The sequence below is a fragment of the Pogoniulus pusillus genome, chromosome 26 (genome assembly GCF_015220805.1).
Source record: "Pogoniulus pusillus isolate bPogPus1 chromosome 26, bPogPus1.pri, whole genome shotgun sequence".
Taxonomy (NCBI): Eukaryota; Metazoa; Chordata; class Aves; order Piciformes; family Lybiidae; genus Pogoniulus; species Pogoniulus pusillus.
In genome coordinates this window covers 12,448,789-12,467,473 of record NC_087289.1, presented here as the reverse complement: position 1 = coordinate 12,467,473, position 18,685 = coordinate 12,448,789, and the positions used below count along the sequence as shown (strand labels likewise).

The following is an 18,685-nucleotide window of genomic DNA, read 5'->3' as shown; positions in this document are numbered from 1 at the left end:
AGTCTTGTCCAGGACTCTACTATCCCCAAAGTAATGAATAGTGATTGGTATTGGAATGGGCTGCCCAGGGAGGTGATGGAGTCGTCGTCCCTGGAGGTGTTCAAGAAAAGCCTGGATGAGGCACTTAGTGCCATGGTCTGGTTGACTGGATAGGGCTGGGTGCTAGGTTGGACTGGATGAGCTTGGAGGTCTCTTCTAACCTGGTTGATTCTGTGATTCTAAGTTCCTCCTCATGCTTAGATGTAACTTCCTACGTTCATGTTTGTGCCTGTTACCTCTTGTCCGGTCACTTGGCACCACTGAAAAAAGGCAGGTCCCATCCTCCTGACACCCATCCTTGAAGTAAGCACTGATATGATCTCCCCCTTAGCCTTTCTTCTTAAAATGTTTGTGTCCCCTAATCATCTTTGCAGCCCTTTTCTTTACCCTCTTCAACAGTTCCATGTCCTCTGGGGAACCCAGAACTGGACAGACTACTCTGTGTATTTACTGAGTTGGGAATTTGCCTCTCTCAATTGCTATTAAAGTCAACATAAGCTGTCAGTGCCTGTTAGAAAGCATAATCAAATCTTTCTTAGATAAAAATACTTAACATTTAGAGTCCTGAAAGCAGACTGCCTTCCTTATAGTCTTCAGGAGAAAATCCCAACTGGGGAGAAGGATTATTAGTGAAATGCTGTCTTCCTCCTAAATAAATACGTTCTCATCACTTAGACCACTAATTGAAGCACGATGTGTTAGCCTAACACTTCTAATCAAAATAGCCTCCCCTCTCCACCACGGTGGGCTTTGTCTGTTTGGTATTGCAGTAATGTGAATGATTTTACACCTTTCCCCCCACTTCCCTGATTTATTGCAAGTCCAGGGAGCTGTGACACACGCTGAAGTCAGCGGCTCACGGGTCAGAGCACAGGTTAACCCCAAAGGCTGGCCACTGAAATGGCAACTTTGCATGTGGTTGCATTAAATAAAGTTGTTGCTCGTATGCAAGCTGATAAACCTCTTTTCTAAGGTTTCTGTAAATACCCAGTTGCAGTTAGGAGATTCTCTTTGCTCCCTCTAAAACGAATCTCTGTGTTAAGACACGGCGTGCAAACTTGTTGTACAAGTAAAATATGCTGAAAGTGACTTGAACCTGTAGGCAGTGGAGCAGCTGCTGTGTCCCAGAGATCTAAAGATACAGCGTGTTGCCAGAATTACATGGTGATTCATTCCATTGTTTTCCTGCCTCAGAAGCGTGGCCTGTCCTTGCAGGTTTGTTCCTGCTCAGGGTAGATGCTTTCTCCTTCAGCAAGTCCATCCAGTCATGCTGTCAGGGCAGGCTTAATCCCTGCTGGATTTTAAAGATGCTGAATTCAGCTCCGTGTGCAGCACCTTGCAGAGCTGCAGCCCTCAACAAGAGCTTGGCACAGACATGTGCAGAGGCAATTTTTTCCCCTGATATACTTCTGCTCTTCAGACTTTTTCTTCCTTCATTTGTTTCCTGTGTTCAAGGGCTAATAACAGTGCAGGCCACTTCTGTTAGATTTAAAATTGGAATTAGCAATGAAAAAGCTTTTGCCCGGTCTCTGCTTTCATGTAAAGGTGTAGTTTAGTTGAAAAAAGCCTCAAGTCACCTAGGCTTATATAAAACCTTTGTTTTCACAGAATGATAGGGGCTGGAAGAGACCTTGAAAGAGCATCCAGTCCACCCCCCCCCCCCCCCTCCACTGCCAGAGCAGGATCACCTAGGGTAGTCCACATAGGAATTCATCCAAGTGGGTCTAGAATATCTCCAGAGGGGGAGATTCCACAACCTCCCTGGGCAGCCTGTTCCAGTGTTCTGTCACCCTCAGAGGGAATAAAAAAATCTTCCTGTGGTTCACATGGAACCTTACTTGTATTCACTTAGAGGATGTTTTCTGTTGATGGTTTTAAAGTTAGATTATAAGTAAAAATAATTATAACAATTATTGAAAAAATATAAGTCATGAGCAGAAAGAGGAAGCAGGGTTATAGAATCATAGAATCATAGAATTGAGCAGGTTGGAAGAGACCTCCAAGATCATCCATCCCAACCTAGCACCCAGCCTTAGCCAATCAACCAGACCATGGCACTAAGTGCCTCATCCAGGCTTTTCTTGAACACCTCCAGGCACAGCGACTCCACCACCTTCCTGGGCAGCCCATTCCAATGCCAATCACTCTCTCTGGAAACAACTTCCTCCCAACATCCAGCCTATACTCCCCCAGCACAGCTTGAGACTGTGTCCCCTTGTTCTGTTGCTGGTTGCCTGGCAGCAGAGCCCAACCCCACCTGGCTACACCTCCCTTCAGGTAGTTGTAGACAGCGATGGGGTCTGCCCTGAGCCTCCTCTTCTGCAGGCTGCACACCCCCAGCTCCCTCAGCCTCTCCTCACAGGGCTGTGCTCCAGGCCCCTCACCAGCTTTGTCGCCCTCCTGTGGACACCTTCCAGCACCTCAACATCTCTCTTGAATTGAGGGGCCCAGAACTAGACACAGTACTCAAGCTGTGTCCTGACCAGTGCTGAGTACAGGGGAAGAATAACCTCCCTTGTCCTGCTGGCAACACTCTTCCTGGCTACAACCTCTCTTCAGGCAGTTCTGGACAGCAATGAGATGATATCCCCCCTCTTCCTCCATAGGTATAGTAGACAGATCATGTATAAATTTAATATGAAGATGAAGAGTTTCTCTCAATGTACATTTTCCCCTTCACCTGGCAGGATTGAAAGCTCACCCAGAGTATGTTCCATGGATAACGTTTCCATGTAGCAACATTGGCTCCATAAATAAATGTGAAGCATTGCAGAAGCAAACATCCCATTTATTTGTTGGGGTGTTTGTGGTTTTTTTGGGAGGGCCTACAGCCTGTCATTACAGAGGGATTGATAGTCTTGATAACACTGAACTTTCATCAGACCTAACCTGGCAGACTTGTTACGTGTCAGAAATTTGCTGTCATTTTTCTTGCTTCTCGAAAAGCAAAATACATTTGCAACCTTGAGTGACATTGAATATGGAAAACAGGCAGAAATTTATCATTGGCAGAATTGTTTGGTGTTTCTTTTTTTTTCCTTGAGTTTCTTTCCCCTTTTATTATTATTTTTTTTTTTTAACAGGGGCAAAACTGTAATCAGATCTTAAAATTCTGCCTGCTCTGTGTTTTAGAAGTACAGGGCAGCTGATTTGGGCTCATAGGAGCTATCTGACCTGTCTTTTTACAAATGTAGAACACATTTCTTATTACTTCACTTTCAGATCGTTTATTTTTGTGCTTCTTAGACTGAGGCAACATCTGACCTTTATTACTGAATTGTACAAAGCAACTTGGCAGGGTACAGGCAATGGAGGAGATCTCGTACAGGAGACAGGACAGTGAAGGATGCAGATGCTTTTAAAGAGGAAATTTTCATAGCACTAAGACTAAACCCAGTACCTTTTATGCCTAGTGAGTGTATTCCTTCGTATGTGCTTTGTGATAGGGATAAATCTCGACTGAAAAGCTTATTTTGGTGTCTTAAAACATAAGTATACATACACATATATATGTAACATACTTCTGAGTTGTTTAGAATTAGCTTTATCATAGGATCACAGGATATTAGATGTTGGAAGGGACCCAAGGAGATCATCAAGTCCAACCCCCCTGCCAGAGCAGGACAATGCTATCTAACACAGATCACAGAGGAACACATCCAGACAGGCCTTGAAAGGCTCCAGAGAAAGGGACTCCATGACCTCCCTGGGGAGCCTGTTCCAGTGCTCTGTGACCCTTACAGTAAAGAAGTTCTCCCTTGTGTTGAGGTGGAACCTCTTTTTCTGCAACTTACACCCATTGCTCCTTATACTATCACAGGGGGCAAGTGAGCAGAGTTGGTTCCCCCTCTCCTGGCCAGCCCTCAGATACTTATAAACATCCATCCAATCTCCTCTTCTCTTCTTTCTAAGTCTTCTCTTCTCCACACTAAAAAGCCCAATGTCCCTCAGTCTCTCCTCATAAGCCATATCCTCCTGTCCCCTAATCATCCTTGTAGCCCTCTGCTGGACCCTCTGTAGCAGCTCCCTGTCCCTCTTAAACTTTAGATGAGGTACCTGTTTTAAAGAGGCATTGGAGAAGATCTCAGGAGACAGGACAGTGAAGGATGCAGATGCTTTTAAAGAGGAAATTTTCACAGCACTTAGGCTAAACCCAGTACCTTTTACACCTAGTGAGTGTATTCCTTCATAAGTGCTTTATGGTAGGGATAAAACTCAACTGAAAAGCTTATTTTGGTGTCTTAAAACATACTTGTAAGAGGGCTGGAGCACCTCTTCTATGAGGACAGACTGAAAGATTTGGGGCTGTTCAGTCTGGAGAAGAGGAGGCTCTGAGGTGACCTTCTTGTGACCTTTCAGTATCTGAAGGGGTCTACAAAAAAGCTGGGGAGGGACTTTTTAGGATATTGGGGAGTGACAGGACTGGGGGGAATGAAGCAAAGCTGGAGGTGGGGAGGAAGTTGTTCAGCATGAGAGTGGTGAGAGCCTGGAATGGGTTGCCCAGGGAGGTGGTTGAGACCCCATGCCTGGAGGTGTTTAAGGCCACCTGGATGATGCTCTGGCCAGCCTGATCTAAAGTAAGGTGTCCCTGCCCATGGCAGGGTGGTTGGAACTACCTGATCCTTGTGGTCTCTTCCAAACCTGACTGATTCTGTGAAGACGATGAGGTTGTCAGTCATAGAAGGCAACACTGTTGAGGGGGCAAAGCTCTTCTGTGGATCACAGCATTTCGTGCTGATCAAGAAAGATTTGTGATTACTAAGAGAAACAGGCTGCAATCAAAAGGAAAAACATTCTGTACATTAGTATGCAATGGTGCCATACACCTCCAAATGTATAATACCCTGGTGAAATCAAGAGGATAGTGATTAGCTCCTCAGCTAGAAAGGTTTGCTCCCAATATTTTGATTCTAAAACACAGGCACTGGTGTTAATAAATTGGATGTTGTAGACTGCATCACTTAATGAATCTTTTATGCTAGAAAGTCCTCTAACATTGTAGGTGCTAAACACAGCCTAGAAGACTAAAGTAGTTCTTCCCATTATTGCAAAAAAAAAAAACAAACCCCAAAACAAGCAAGAGGTTTTTATTAGTTTTCAATCCTGTTAGTATAAATAGAAGTTGAAGCTGTGGAGCTGGGTTATTATGTGGCTCATTACTGTTTATCACCGCAAGGCACATCAAGATGTCTGCGAGTCAGAGGGAGTAAATCATTTGGAACATGCCTGCTTTGTTGATCTTCTGCATGATGCTCAGCACTGGCATGCCTTCTTCCAGTGCTCTGAGGAGTATGTCTAAAATCTGTTGCTTGTCATATGTTCTCTCTAGCTCTTGCTGAAGAGAAGTGAACAGATGCATGTCTTATTTTGGTATGATTTGGTTTTGCATTTTTGGGCAGAGGAGAGTGGGTTTTCTTTTGAAAAGTTTCTGTCTGAATTGTGTTCCCACCAAATCGAGATGAGCCTTGCTGACTTCACACTGGTTAGGATCTGGTTTGTTGCGAGTCCAGGGTAGAGCCACAAAGATGCTGAAGGCAGTGGAATATCTCCCTTGTGAGGACAGGCCGAAGGAACTGGGACTCTTTAGCTTGGAGCAGAGGAGACTGAGGGGTGACCTTGCTCATGTTGATAGATGTGTAGGGAGAGTATCACGAGATCACAGGGTCACAGGACATTAGGGGTTGGAAGGGGCCCAAAGAGATCATCCAGTCCAACCTCTATGTCAGAGCAGGACAATACAATCTAGCTCAGGGCACACAGGAACACATCCAGACAGGCCTTGAAAGGCTCCAGAGAAGGAGACTCCCTGACCTCCCTGGGGAGCCTGTTCCAGTATTCTGTGACCTTTACAGTAAAGGAGTTCCCCCTTGTGTTGAGGTGGAACCTCCTGTGCTGCAGCTTCCATCCATTGCTCTTTGTCCTGTCGCAGGGAGCAGTGAGCAGAGCCTGTCCCCCTCCTACTGACCCCCAGCCCTCAGATATTTACAAACATTTATTAAATCCCCTCTCAGTCTTCTCCAGACTAAGCAGCCCCAGGTCCCTCAGCCTCTCATCAGACAGTGCTCCAGTCCCCTAACCATCTTTGTAGCCCTCAGTTGCACTCTCTCCACCAGATCCCTGTCCCTCTGAAACTGGGGAGCCTGAAAATGATCACAGTGCTTGAGATGAGAGTCTGTCAGGAGGACAGAGCCAGGTTCTGCTCAGTGATGTCCAGTGACAGGACAAGGGGCAATGGGTGCAAGTTGAAGCAGAGGAGGTTCTGTGTGAGTGCGAGGAAAAACTTTTTGCTATGAGGGTGACAGAGCCCTGGAGCAGGCTGCCCAGAGTGGTTGTGGAGTCATCTTCTCTGGAGATACTCAAAACCTGCCTGGATGCATTCCTGTGTGACCTGCTCTAGATGATCCAGTCCTGGCAGGGGGATTGGACCAGATGACCTTTCAAGGTCCCTTCCAGCCTCTAAACATTCTGTGTGCAGCTCTGAGGTAACTGAATTATTGGGCTGGGTTTTAATTACCATTTTGCCAGTGTTTCTCAGTATCCCTGAGCACAAAGTGAGTTTGGGTGCGTTGGTCATTACACTTGAATCTATAGCTGCAAGGTCATGAGCTTGTGCCTCTTCAGCTGCATTTTAGTGTTTCATGTCATATTTTTCTGTTACCTTTTCAATACCCTGAAATCTTCCCAAAATTTTCTTAGAACCTCTAGTTTTCAGCCAGGATCATAGACAAGCTACTGAAGTTAAGCTCATTGAAGAGCTAACAAAAGGGGGTAAATTTTAGACTGTAACAGCTTTAGGCTGCAGTGGAAAGGCTCCCATGTATTTTGCAGAATTCTGAAATTCTTTCTTGGACTTGGCCTTACAGCACTTTGTGTTTCTTTTAGCCAGGGGCTAATTAGAAGTCTTTTAGAAAGCCTCATTTCTCTGCTGGAGATGCAAGGGAGATGCTGCTCTGAAATAGCTGCCTGCGATTTCTACAGTCATAATGGTTCTCATCTTCTCTTACTTAATCTTCCTCCTTCTGCTTTTCCTGCTCTCCAGCCTGATTGTAATGTGTCATCTCTGACAGTGCCAAAGGTCTTTCAGATGGGAGATCTGTCACCTGTATCTCAAAGGTCTTGCAGATAGGAGATCTGTCATCTGCATCCTCATGCCAGGCTCTGAGAGCGTGTGGTGTCTTCCTCGGCTGTATTCCTCTTCCAGCATGCCAAGCAGGTCTGCTCTGCCACCAGGCCAGTCCAAGACATTTGTCAGCAAATTGAACAAAAGACACCCACAGGCTGTTAGTTGTGTGCAGATTTATTGGTGTCCCTACTTACCCCTGCACAGCTGAATTGTGTCTGTGTGACATTAATGCTTCAGAGAGCGCCAAGCAAAGAAGGAAGCATCACACAAGTTTGTGTTCCAGAATACCTGAACTAAGTGCAGCCAATGCCTGCTGCTTTTCTTACCTTTGCTGTCCTGCTTGATAAATTCTCTCTTTTGGAAAGACTTCCATGCCATCTGTTGTCTCTGATCCTCTTCCACAGGGCAGCCCGAGCAGCTTGATAGTTTCTATCGCATTTCTTCAAACATTCTTAGGTAGGATGTTTAAGCACACAAGTCAAATGTTTTCATTGTTGTGGTTTTTTTCTCTGTCACTGGTCATCTTATTGACCTGTTTATGCAATTCTTTAATGTTCTTTGCTTGTAATGTGTAAAGTTCTATTTTTGCAAGCAGGCAAGCACTAACTTGATCAGGTGAATAAGGAGTGTAGTTATTAGTGCATACATCTGAAGGAAAGAAGGGCCGCAATTGATTTCAGATGCTACTGTTGATTTAAAATGCTGCTGTCTTTCAGAGATGGTAACATTCTCATCTCTGCTGTGACTGCTAGAAACAACCTAATGCACTTAACCTGGTGAAAATGACAATATAAAGATGGGTGCTGATCTTACTGTGTAGCAGCAAGAAGTTGGCAAGTTGGTCAAGCCTGCAGCTGGATTTGGGTTGACTCTGTAGATTATCTTGTGCGGAAGTGGAGCAGGAAAATCTCACCCTTGCATTTCTTGGTCGAATTGAGTGGCACAACAACATACCCAGGAGCTACTGCTCCTATGGTTGCCTTCTGAGTCCCTAACTGAACATCTCAGTAACATTCTCATTTGGTCACATCAGAATCACATAATTAATCAGGTTGGAAAAGACCTCCAAGATTATCAAGTCCAACCTTTCACCTAACCCTTCTAATTAACTAAACCATGGCACTAAATGCCTCATGCAGCCTCCTTTTAAATGCCTCCAGGGACGGGGACTCCACCACCTCCCCAGGCAGCCCATTCCAATGCCAATCACTCTTTCTGTGAAGAACTTCTTTCTAACATCTGGCTTGAACCTGCCCTGGTGCAGTTTGAGACTGTATCCTCTTGTTCTGTCCCTGGGTGCCTGGGAGAAGAGCCCAAACCACCTGGGTACAACCTCCTTCTAGGTAGTTGTAGAGAGCAATGAGGTCTTCCCTGAGCTGCCTCCTTTCTGGGCTGCACACTCCCAGCTCCCTCAGCTTCTCCTCATAGGGCTGTGCTCCAGCCCCCTCCCCATCCTTGGTGTTCTTCTCTGGACATGTCCAAGCACCTCAACATCTTTCTTAAATTGAGGGGCCCAGAACTGGACACAGTACTCAAGGTGTGGCCTGACCAGTGCTGAGTATAAGGGCAGAAAGGCTTCTTTGGTCCTGCTGGTGACACTACTGCTGATACAGGCCAGGATGCCACACTGCTGGCTCATAGTCAGTTGGCTGTAGACCAGTATCCTAGAACATTGTCCTCGGGTAGCCAGGTGAGGTGGTCAGTGCCCCCTCTTTACTGACCACTGTGTGCTTTCTTCCAACAGATGTGAACGAATGTTCCACTGAGAACGGTGGCTGCCAGGACCAGTGCTGTAACACTATTGGCAGCTACCACTGCAAGTGTCCAGCTGGCCAGAAACTGGAGGGAGATGGAAAATCATGTGGAGGTAATGTTTTATACTGTGTCTCATTGCTAGTAAGAAATCAGAGAAGGCATTGGAAAGGAAAAGGAAGTGTAGGCTTTTATCTGGAGCCAGCTGAAAAGCGCATATTCAGAGTTGTCATGAGTGCAGATCTTCTCATGTCTGGATTATGAAGATGTAACTGTAAGAACACTTCAAAGGGCTGGGTTTTCATTTTCTTTTTCTGCAAAAAGAAAAAAAAATGTTATCACTTAACCTGGATTGGCTGTGCCATGTTCTGCTTATGGAATTTCCATCACCAATTTGAAAACTTGAAGAAAGCCTCTGCGGTTGATAACATTTTGTCTGTCTCTAAAACAAAATGGTTCTTATCAGAAAATACACATACATTTTTGCATTTCAATCACAGTTCCACAGCCAGAGATTAAGTGAATAAAAAAGGATTTCAAACCACATGCTATGTAAACCCATTTGTCTCCTTCCTAAGGGAAATCTAAGTCTGGTTAGTGCATTATGGGGCAGAGTTTGTTCTCGTGCAAAAGCTTGTCTCTGTGTAGAAGCGAAACATAGAATCATAGAATCCTAGAATGGTTTAGGTTGGAAAGGACTTCAAAGACTATCTATTTCCAACCCCCTGCCATAGGCAGGAACACCTCCCACTAGAACAAGTCACTCAAGCTTCATCCAACGTGGCCTTGAACCCCTTCAGGGAGGCAGCATCCACAGCCTTCCTAAGCAACCTGTGCCAGCGTTTCACCACCTTCTTCCTGACATCTAGTTTAAATCTCCCCTCTGCCAGTTTAAACCCATTACTCCTTGTCTTGTCATCACAAGACCTTGTCAATAGTCCCTCCCCAGCCTGTAGCCCCTTTCAGATACTGGAAGGCCACTCCAAGGTCTCCTTGAAGCCTTCACCTCTCCAGGCTGAAGAGCCCCAACTCTTGTAGCCTGTCCTCATAGGAGAGGTGCTCCAACCTTCTGAGCATCAACATCACATAGGCTTGTGTTAGAGAGCATCCTGAATTGTGGTTAGGTTTCTTAAAACTGTGCTGGGAAGGACAAGGGGCAATGGGTCAAAGCTGAGGCATAGAAAGTTTCATTTAAACATGAGGATGATTTCCCCCCCCCCACCCGTGAGGGTGACAGAACATTGGAACAGGCTGCCCAGGGTGGTTGTCGATGCTCCCTGGAGACAGTGGGATGTGTTTCTTTGTGATCTGCTCTAGGTGATCCTGCTCTGGCAGTGGAGTTGGACTGGATGAACATTCAAAGTCAAGCTTCCAGCCCCTGACATTCTGCATTTCTATGATTTTCTTGTGCTATCGCTTGCTACTGGTTACTAGTCACTTGTTACAGCCAGCTTCTAGCCATCAGGTGTTACTATGTAAGTAACTTAGTGGTTGATTACTCCATGAGGGAGAAGTTTGCTTCTGAGTGGAAGTGTACGTGTGCTGCTGGGAGGTGCTGGTCTTTCAGGATGTGACACTGAGCAGCTGTTTTATTGATGCCTCTACATTTCTCCAAGGGGTCATTTTGCAGATGAGAGTAAAACAGCTTCTCATTCAGGTTAGCCAGCATTTTGAGAGGAATAAGGCTTATAGTTGTTCTGGGTGGTTACATTCTTTCTTTATAGCATCATTGTGCTTTATGTTACCCTTTAGTCTAAACTCAAGCGTTAAATAGATGTCTACTATTGTTCTGCTCCCATTATCTGTCTCGTGGTTGGTTTTATTTTGCTGGTGACTGAAATGATCAATTGGTGTACAGGCTTGGTTTGTGTTGGCTTTTTTTTTCCCCCTGTTCTAAGTCAAGGTACAAATAAGGTGAATCGTTAGAAAAGCACTATGGAATTAATAGAGATTTTATTCAGTAAGTCATTGTTAGTGCAAGGATTGATCTTGTTTTTTCAGCAACAAAATAGAGCATCCTTCTGACAGAAAGGAAAGGGTTGACAGGAAATAACTTTACTTTTTAAAAAAAACCCAGATTTTAGCTGTTTGTAGTTGTGTAATGCTAAGGAAGGGAAAGTGGATAGAAAAATTCACTCATCCAACAACATAATGAGGGTGCTGCTGAGCTGATCAATAATACTTGGGAGTTTTGTGAGCAATCTTTGGGGACTCAAAGGCCTAATTTCACAGCTAGAAGGAGCTGAGAATATTCAACATTTCTCTGCTCTAGCATGTCAGAGGTGTGTGCGAGACACAAAGCTCCATAAATATTGATAGATTTATAGAGTAATTTGGGTTGGAAGGGACCATAAAAATCATTTCATTCCATCCCCTCTGCCATGGGCATGGATGCCTCTCACTAGACCAGGTTGCCTTGAACATCTCCAGGGAGAGGGCATCCACAACCTCCTTGGGCAACCTGTTCCAGTGTCTCATGATCCTCACTGTAAAGAATTTCTTCCTAATATCCAGTCTAAATCTTCACTCCCCAAGCTTCAATCCATTCCCTCTAGTCCTATCACTACACACCCTTCTCAGCATTCTTGCAAGCCTCCTTCAGGTCCTGGGAGGCTGCTCTGAGGTCTCCCCAGAGCCTTCTTTTCTCTAGACTGAACAGCCCCAGCTCTCTCATCCTGTCCCCATGGTGAAGGTGTATGAACAAGGTAAGAGCTTAGAATAGGTGAGAGAATCTGAAAATAAGTTTTTGCTATCAGCATTGACAAAACCTTCCCATTCTTGGGTGGTTCTGGGGCTGGTTAGAGCCACATGGGGAAGAGGATGGAGCATCAGTCTCAAGTCGTGCCAGGGGAGGTATAGGCTGGATGTTAGGAGGAAGTTCTTCACAGAGAGAGTGATCACCCATTGGAACAAGCTGCCTGGGGAGGTAGTGGAGTCCTCATCCCTGGAGGTGTTTAAAAGGAGCCTGGATGAGGCATTCAGTGCCATGGTTTAGTTAACTAGCAGGGCTAGGTGATAGGTTGGACGTGATGATCTTAGAGGTCTTTTCCAACCTGGGCGATTCTGTGATTCAGTACAGCCAACTCTGGGGAGCAGTCCAAATTCCTTTCAAGGTCTAACTGGGAGCTCTCACAGCAGGAGCCATCCTTCAGGGTTATGTGGTATGTAACATCTTACCTCATTTCAGTGAGGGACACTCACATCAAGGGGCACGTTGTGGGGAGGTGAAGGCATGTGGATCTCTACAGAATGCCGAGCTGGAGCAGTGAACTGCTTAGCCTTTCAAAAGGAATTATCAACATGTCGTACTGCAGATTTCACTCTCCATTGTTCATGGACAGAGCTTCAGTTTCCTTACCTGACAGAGAAATGTTTTCTGGCAGATAGCTGTGCAGGCATTACAGATTTTGACAGAAAGCTCATGCTTACCTCTCGCTCTCCCTGTGCCTGATGGAAATTAATGGTGAGAAAGCATTTGGATTTAAATCACTGCACAAAGGATTTAAATCGCTGCACCAATAGTACAACAAATTATCGTTTGGCATCTACTGGTGGTGGCCTGAGTCTATGTCCTGTGCATGCCTACTGCCGGTCAGCGTTTTGGGAGCAGCCTGACAAGTGGCTGTGAGTGGCTTTGCTCAGAGTTCTAATGTGGTCTAAGGTCCACAATACAGGAGAGATGTGGACGTGCTGGAGCGAGTCCAGAGGAGGGCAAGGAAGCTGGGGAAGGGCCTAGTGACTAAATCTCATGAAGAGTGACTGGGGATGGGTAGTTTGAAAGAGAGGAGGCTGAGGGGAGACCTCAATACTGTCTACAGCTATCTGAAGGGACATTGTGGAGAGGTTGCTGCTGGGCTCTTCTCACAGACAGTTGGAGACACAGCAAGGAGGAATGGCCTCAAGCTGAGGCTGGGGAGGTTTAGATTAGATATTAGGGAAAAGTTTTTCATGGAGAGAGTGGTCAGGGACTGGAATGAGCTGCCCAGGGAGGTGGTGGAGTCACCCACTCTGGATGTGTTTGAGGGTGGTTTGGAGATGGTGCTTAGGGATATGGTTTAGGATGAATCTTGTAGAGTAGGGTTCTAGCTTGGACTTGGTGATCCTGAGGGGCTTTGCCAACCTGCATGTTTCTGTGACTCTGTGAAGGTCTCACCAAGGGTCTCGTGGTGAGAGAAAATGCATTCAGGGGTACAAATCCTCCTTATTTGTTAAGCAGAGGTAACACTGACTTCATGTGTCAGCGAGATGCACTGTGAGACCTGAAGATACTCTCATTTAATGTTTCATCCTAATGCAAAATGATTCTACTGGAACATCACCAAACACAGAAGTGGTACTTTATGAACGTAAATAGCATTTTCAACTCAGTTCTTGGCACAAGCCCAGATCTGTAAGAGATGCTGGGGTTACAGCTACAAAAGTACGTTTTCACACATGAATAAGCTCCAGAAGTCACAGAAAACAAGGTCATGACCTTATGTTAACCCTCTTTAGTAAACTGTCTTTTCTTATTTATATGATTGTGCTCTCATCTGTCACGGCAACTGAAGGGAGCTGGAGACAAGTAGAGTCCTGTGATTAGCTGTTGATGAAAAGAAGCTTTTATTTTACTGATTAGAATAATATTGCAATCACTGCAACTCCATCCCTTGGGGGTTTGGTCAAACCTTGTAGCCCTCACAGGTTTCCTGACTTTTACCAGAGGGACTTGGGGAGCAGCTGTATCCAGCGCCAGTGTGTGACTTTGCAAGGCCACCACTGTTTACCCCAGTAATGGAGTAGTCACCAGTGTCACTCATTTAGCCTGATCCCAGGTCAGAGGGGAGCTCTCCAAACGCTGTTGCCATAGAGGAGTTAATAGCTGGGCTAAAAGGAATACTGAGGGATTTGTCCAAGAGAAAGAAAGTGTTTATGGAAATGACCTCAGCATTTATTTAGTCTGTAAGGCTTGAGGTGCAAGTTATTCTTGTCAAACTCTGTTTTTCTCAGAGAGAACCAACATGCTCATTCTGCATGTGGGCTGTTTCCCTTGCCCGACAGATCAATGCACCAAGCTTCTGCCATGGCCCATAGGTAAAAACCTGAAAGGCACAAATGCCAGGCACCTATGGGGGCGTGCCAAAGAGCTTTCTGATTAGTTTATGTTTTAATAGGATGGGAGAAGTAAGTCCACTGGAGACAATTGGGACACTGTTGCATTGTCTCACCTCAAAGTTGTTGTAATGTGTGGCATGCTGTGACACACAGCAACTGCTTTTCAGGAAGACTTCACAGAATCACAGTGTCAGGGGCTGGAGGGGACCTCAAAAGCTCTAATTACTTGTGAGTGAATCCCTGTGTCCTCTCAATGTCCACCTCAGTGAATTAGAGGAACAACTTCATCCTGTGACTTCGACAGATCCAGGGTGAACAATCTTGCTAACTTGCTAACTAAGATATTTTAACCGGTTGGGTTGTTTTTTTTACAGCCATCCAAAAAGGAGGAGGTAAAGAAAAAGAATCCAATTTTTCTGGTGTTTCTAACCCTGTCATCAGGTTCTTTTGGGTGCTTCAGCAAGAATTCTTGCAGCTAAAAGAGAGAACTCCCAAATATTGAAGTTTGAACATATCAGAGAGCTGTGAAGCACTCTGTCAGAGGCTGAAGCATAAACATTTCCTTCCCCATTAGTCTGTACATCCAGAATGCTGGTAGATATCTGATCATTTGAAAGTGAATTCAGCCAGAAGCAGTGCTTGGGTTTGCATTTAAACATTGTTTACTTGTGGTTGCTTCTACCTGTCAAATCACTATCTTTAGTCACAACTAAAAAACGTGATTACTGCTTTTGGTTTCAGGTCTCAGTTGATCAGGGGTTCCTTTACTCCTCTCACAAAAGGAAAGTTATTAATGTAGAGTAAGGATTAGTTGTGCATTTTAAACACTGTAGCTATATGCAGTCAGCCTTCCATGATTTTCTTTAACTTAGGCAGCAGAGTGGGTTGGATTGGAGGAGACCTTTAAAGGTCATCTAGTGCAACCTCCCTGCAGTGAGCAGGGACATCTTCAACTAGATCCGGTTTCTCTGAGCTCCATCCAACCTGATTGAGCATTAACTGTGAAAAGAACTGGTAACGTGTAAGGGATGGTGAGAGGGGATTATATTAATGCTTATAAATATCTGAGGGGTGGGTGTCAAGATGATGGTGATGGCCTCTTTTTGGTGATGGCCTCTTTCTGATGATGGCTAGTAATAGGAAAAGGGACAGTTAATATAATCTGGAACACAGGAAAGTTTCACCTCAACATGAGGAGAAACTTCTTTATTCTGCAGATGAAGAAGCACTGGAGCAGGCTGCCCAGGGGGGTTGTGGAGTCTTCCTTCGCTGGAGGCTTTCAAAGCCTGAGTGCTTTCCTGTGCAGTCCACCCTAGGTCATCCTGCTTTAACAGGAAGGTTGGACTCCATGATCTCAAGAGGTCACTTCCAACCCCTACCATTCTGTGAGGATACTTCTGCAATTTCCCTTTTGAAATGTTGAAAAGGTGAACAATGACCAGCACAAGTAATATTCAAACCTGGCTACTACACCACTAGACTAAAACCAGACAGATTCAAACAACAGGAGAGGATGAAATTAGTTGTTTAACTCTACAGGCAATATTCTGTACAACATCAAGCTAAGAGTTTGTAAACATGGATGCCCTAGAGAAGAATTGCTTACTGTTTGTGGATGGCTGCAGAGAAGGTCTAGCAGGAGCTGCTGAAGACATAACTATGTTTGCAAACTTTATGGGGAATGTAATTTCATTTCAACTCCTGAGAAAGTCTTCTGCATCTTCTAATTTCTAAGCATTTGTCTCTGGCTCTTGAGAAGTGAAGGCTGGAGGTCGTTTGTCTGACCTTCCTCACACACTCCAGTGCTGCATTCAGAGCCAACTGGGATCAATAGCAGCAAGAAGCTGTTGTGCTCTCCGAGGCAAATAGTGTCATCTTTCTGCATTTGTCTCTTCAGGGTAGTACTACAGCAAAAAAAATATGCTCAAAATAAGTAGAAAAAATCACCACAGGTTCATAGTGAAGGTGTAACATTAATTGTAGGTTATTGGACTTTCAGAATGAATGCTGATTAATGGCAAGCCCAAGGCAGGCAGGAACCTGAGCTGAATTTTGGCAGGCTCATTTTAGGCTCACAGCAGCTGACGCCACACGGGGAATGTCACGGGTAGGTTTGGTCAGGCCCATCTCATTTTGTGCCCCTTTCCAAGCTTAACTCAGTTACACTCTGGGGGCACATGAACTCTTTCAATTAAAATTAATTAAACTCTGCAAAAGCAGTCATTTTGTGTCTGACTTGTTTCTCTTCCATCAGGGAATGGCAGAAGCATCACTTGGACCAGAGCAGGCACTTCCAACCTATTTTTTGAGCAGCCTTGGCCAAGAATAGCATCTAATGCTCTGATAATTGATTTATTGTATAATTTTGGTTGCACTGGTTTAGGTTTTCAGTACTCCTGCTTGACTGTTGCTAAAGTCCCCCTCGCTCCTCTCTCATGCACTGAACAAAGACGACTGTGAGCTAAGCCACATAATTTCTCACATCTGATATCCCTCAGGGTAAATGAACTAACAGTTGTGACAGCTTTCTCCAAAGTGAATTTTGCCATTGAAAAGTGAGCTCGTTTATCCTGGATGCATGCTTTTATTGATTGGAGCTGAGGACAGGCACAGTCGGTTCGCAGTCAATTCTTGTGGAGACATTTTCTGCAGACTAGTTGGGTAGAGATGGCAATGTCCTAATCCAAGGTTCCAAAGCAACAGCTTGAAGGAATCCTACTTCTTCACAGCCTTGGGTCTTGGGGCAGAGCAGTGAGACTACTTCTGTTTGAAGAATTCAGTGGTCACTTCTAGACACTTCAAGATACCAAGATACCTCATTGGTGTCTACAACTACCTGAAGGGAGACTGTAGCCAGGTGGGGTTGGTCTCTTCTGCCAGGCAACCAGCAACAGAACGAGGGAACACAGTCTCAAGTTGTGCCAGGGCAGGTCTAGGCTGGATGTTAGGAGGAAGTTTTTCACAGAAAGAGCGATTTGCATTGGAATGGGCTGCCCAGGAAGGTGGTGGAGTTGCCATCATTGGAGGTGTTCAAGACAAGCCTGGATGAGGCACTTAGTGCCATGGTCCAGTTGACTGGCTAGGGCTGAGTGCTAGGTTGGACTGGATGAGCTTGGAGGTCTCTTCTACCTGCTTGATTCTATGATTCTAAGTTCCTTCTCATGTTTACATGTAACTCCCTATGTTTATGTTTGTGTCCATTACCTGTTGATAATCTTACCCACTATGATAATCTTGAGTATCTTTTTTGTGGAGGAAAAAATAATCATTTTTAATTTCTTTTTTCTATGGAGATGTTTGGGGCTTTTTTTGCTGCCCATATTTTTCTCTTGGAGTGCTTAATTCAGCTGCAGCATTTTAATAACAGCCTTTTGCATAAGCAACCCATTGCAAGTGGCAGTTTAATGCTGAGGTTCTGTAAGGATTACAGGGGGTTAGGTGTAGTGCAGCTTATCGGCGTGTCGCACAGTTGCTGCAGCACATCTTCTGCCGTGCTCCTCAGCAGCGTGGTTTTTAAGAAGCACAGTATTATTCATAAGCCACAGAGAGCTGGCACCTCGTTCTGCTTTTCAACTATCAGATGAATTATTGATCACCAATCTGACACAGGCTGAAAGGGAAAAATTGTTTCGAGATGTCACAGGCCTCCCAGGTAACAACAAACGAAGAGTCTCATCTCTACAGCATCTGCTGGGCTAGTCCATATGGCACTTGAAAGCTCACCGTGCGTCACAGCTGATTATAGACTCGGCACACAGGCTGCTTCCCCATGGTTTCCATCTTCCATGTCTTTCTCCGGCATCTGAAAAGCCTCACACGGGTTCTACCAGCTGGAAGAAAATACCAAGTGGGAGCTGTAACTTGCTATTATCTTTGGAAAGGAGTGGTTGCCTGAAGCGCAGGGAGAATGACACTCATCTCCTTCCCGGCTTCTCTGCGTGTGACTCCAGTCCTTGCAACTGGGAGTTTGTGCAGAAAGTTGGGCATGAGAAAATACACTGGCCTGAAAAGTTTCCTTTGTCCAAAGTGCTCGGTGCATAAACATTTGTTGATTGGCTTTTGACAAAGGAAAGATTTGAGGTTTGGAAATGCTGTAGCATTTGCTACACCACTCAGGGGTTTAATGTTGTTTAATTAATGCAAGAGCTTTGCTCAGCGAGATGAAAGGCACTCCAGATCTAGCTGAAAAGACTGTGATTGTCCAGACAAAATATAATATTTAGAACTAATATGACAGAAATGATAGACTGCAGCACAAATATGTTTTGAGATATTTCCAGGGCTTTGATTAGTTTCTATGAGCTAGTTTCTAGCATTTATGACTACCTCTGAAAGGCAGGTTACGGAGAACATTAACATTCCACGAGGCTGATTGACAATAATTAGTTTATTTTAAAGGAAAAGAAAGGAGCATGGGATTGTTGCAGCTGACTAATGTGAATTAAAAGCTGGGTAATCTTTTCTGCAATTACGGAGATACAATGATTGCCATTGTCAGAGAAGAAAACACACTTCTACTTTCAGGGATCATTGTGTAGGAAGAGCTCTGCAAACCTGAAATGGAAGCTCTGGTCATGGTTTCCAAAATTACAGTTTGTAGTAATTTTATGCAGAAGCAAGACTTTTGAATCCTTGAATTACAGCTTGTTTGTAGCGAGGTATTTACCAGCAAATAGA

At 44.8% G+C, this 18,685-nt stretch overlaps 1 protein-coding gene across 21 annotated transcripts in view; it reads left to right on the top strand.

The window, feature by feature from the left end:
• LOC135186859 (multiple epidermal growth factor-like domains protein 6) overlaps window positions 1-18,685 on the top strand; it is a 380,712-nt gene that overhangs the window by 159,169 nt on the left and 202,858 nt on the right. For all 21 annotated transcript variants that reach the window (XM_064164986.1, XM_064164988.1, XM_064164997.1 and 18 more), the window contains exon 5: window positions 8,907-9,029. In XM_064164986.1, coding sequence (XP_064021056.1) covers window positions 8,907-9,029 — 123 coding nt within the window. The remainder of the gene's footprint in view (window positions 1-8,906; window positions 9,030-18,685) is intronic.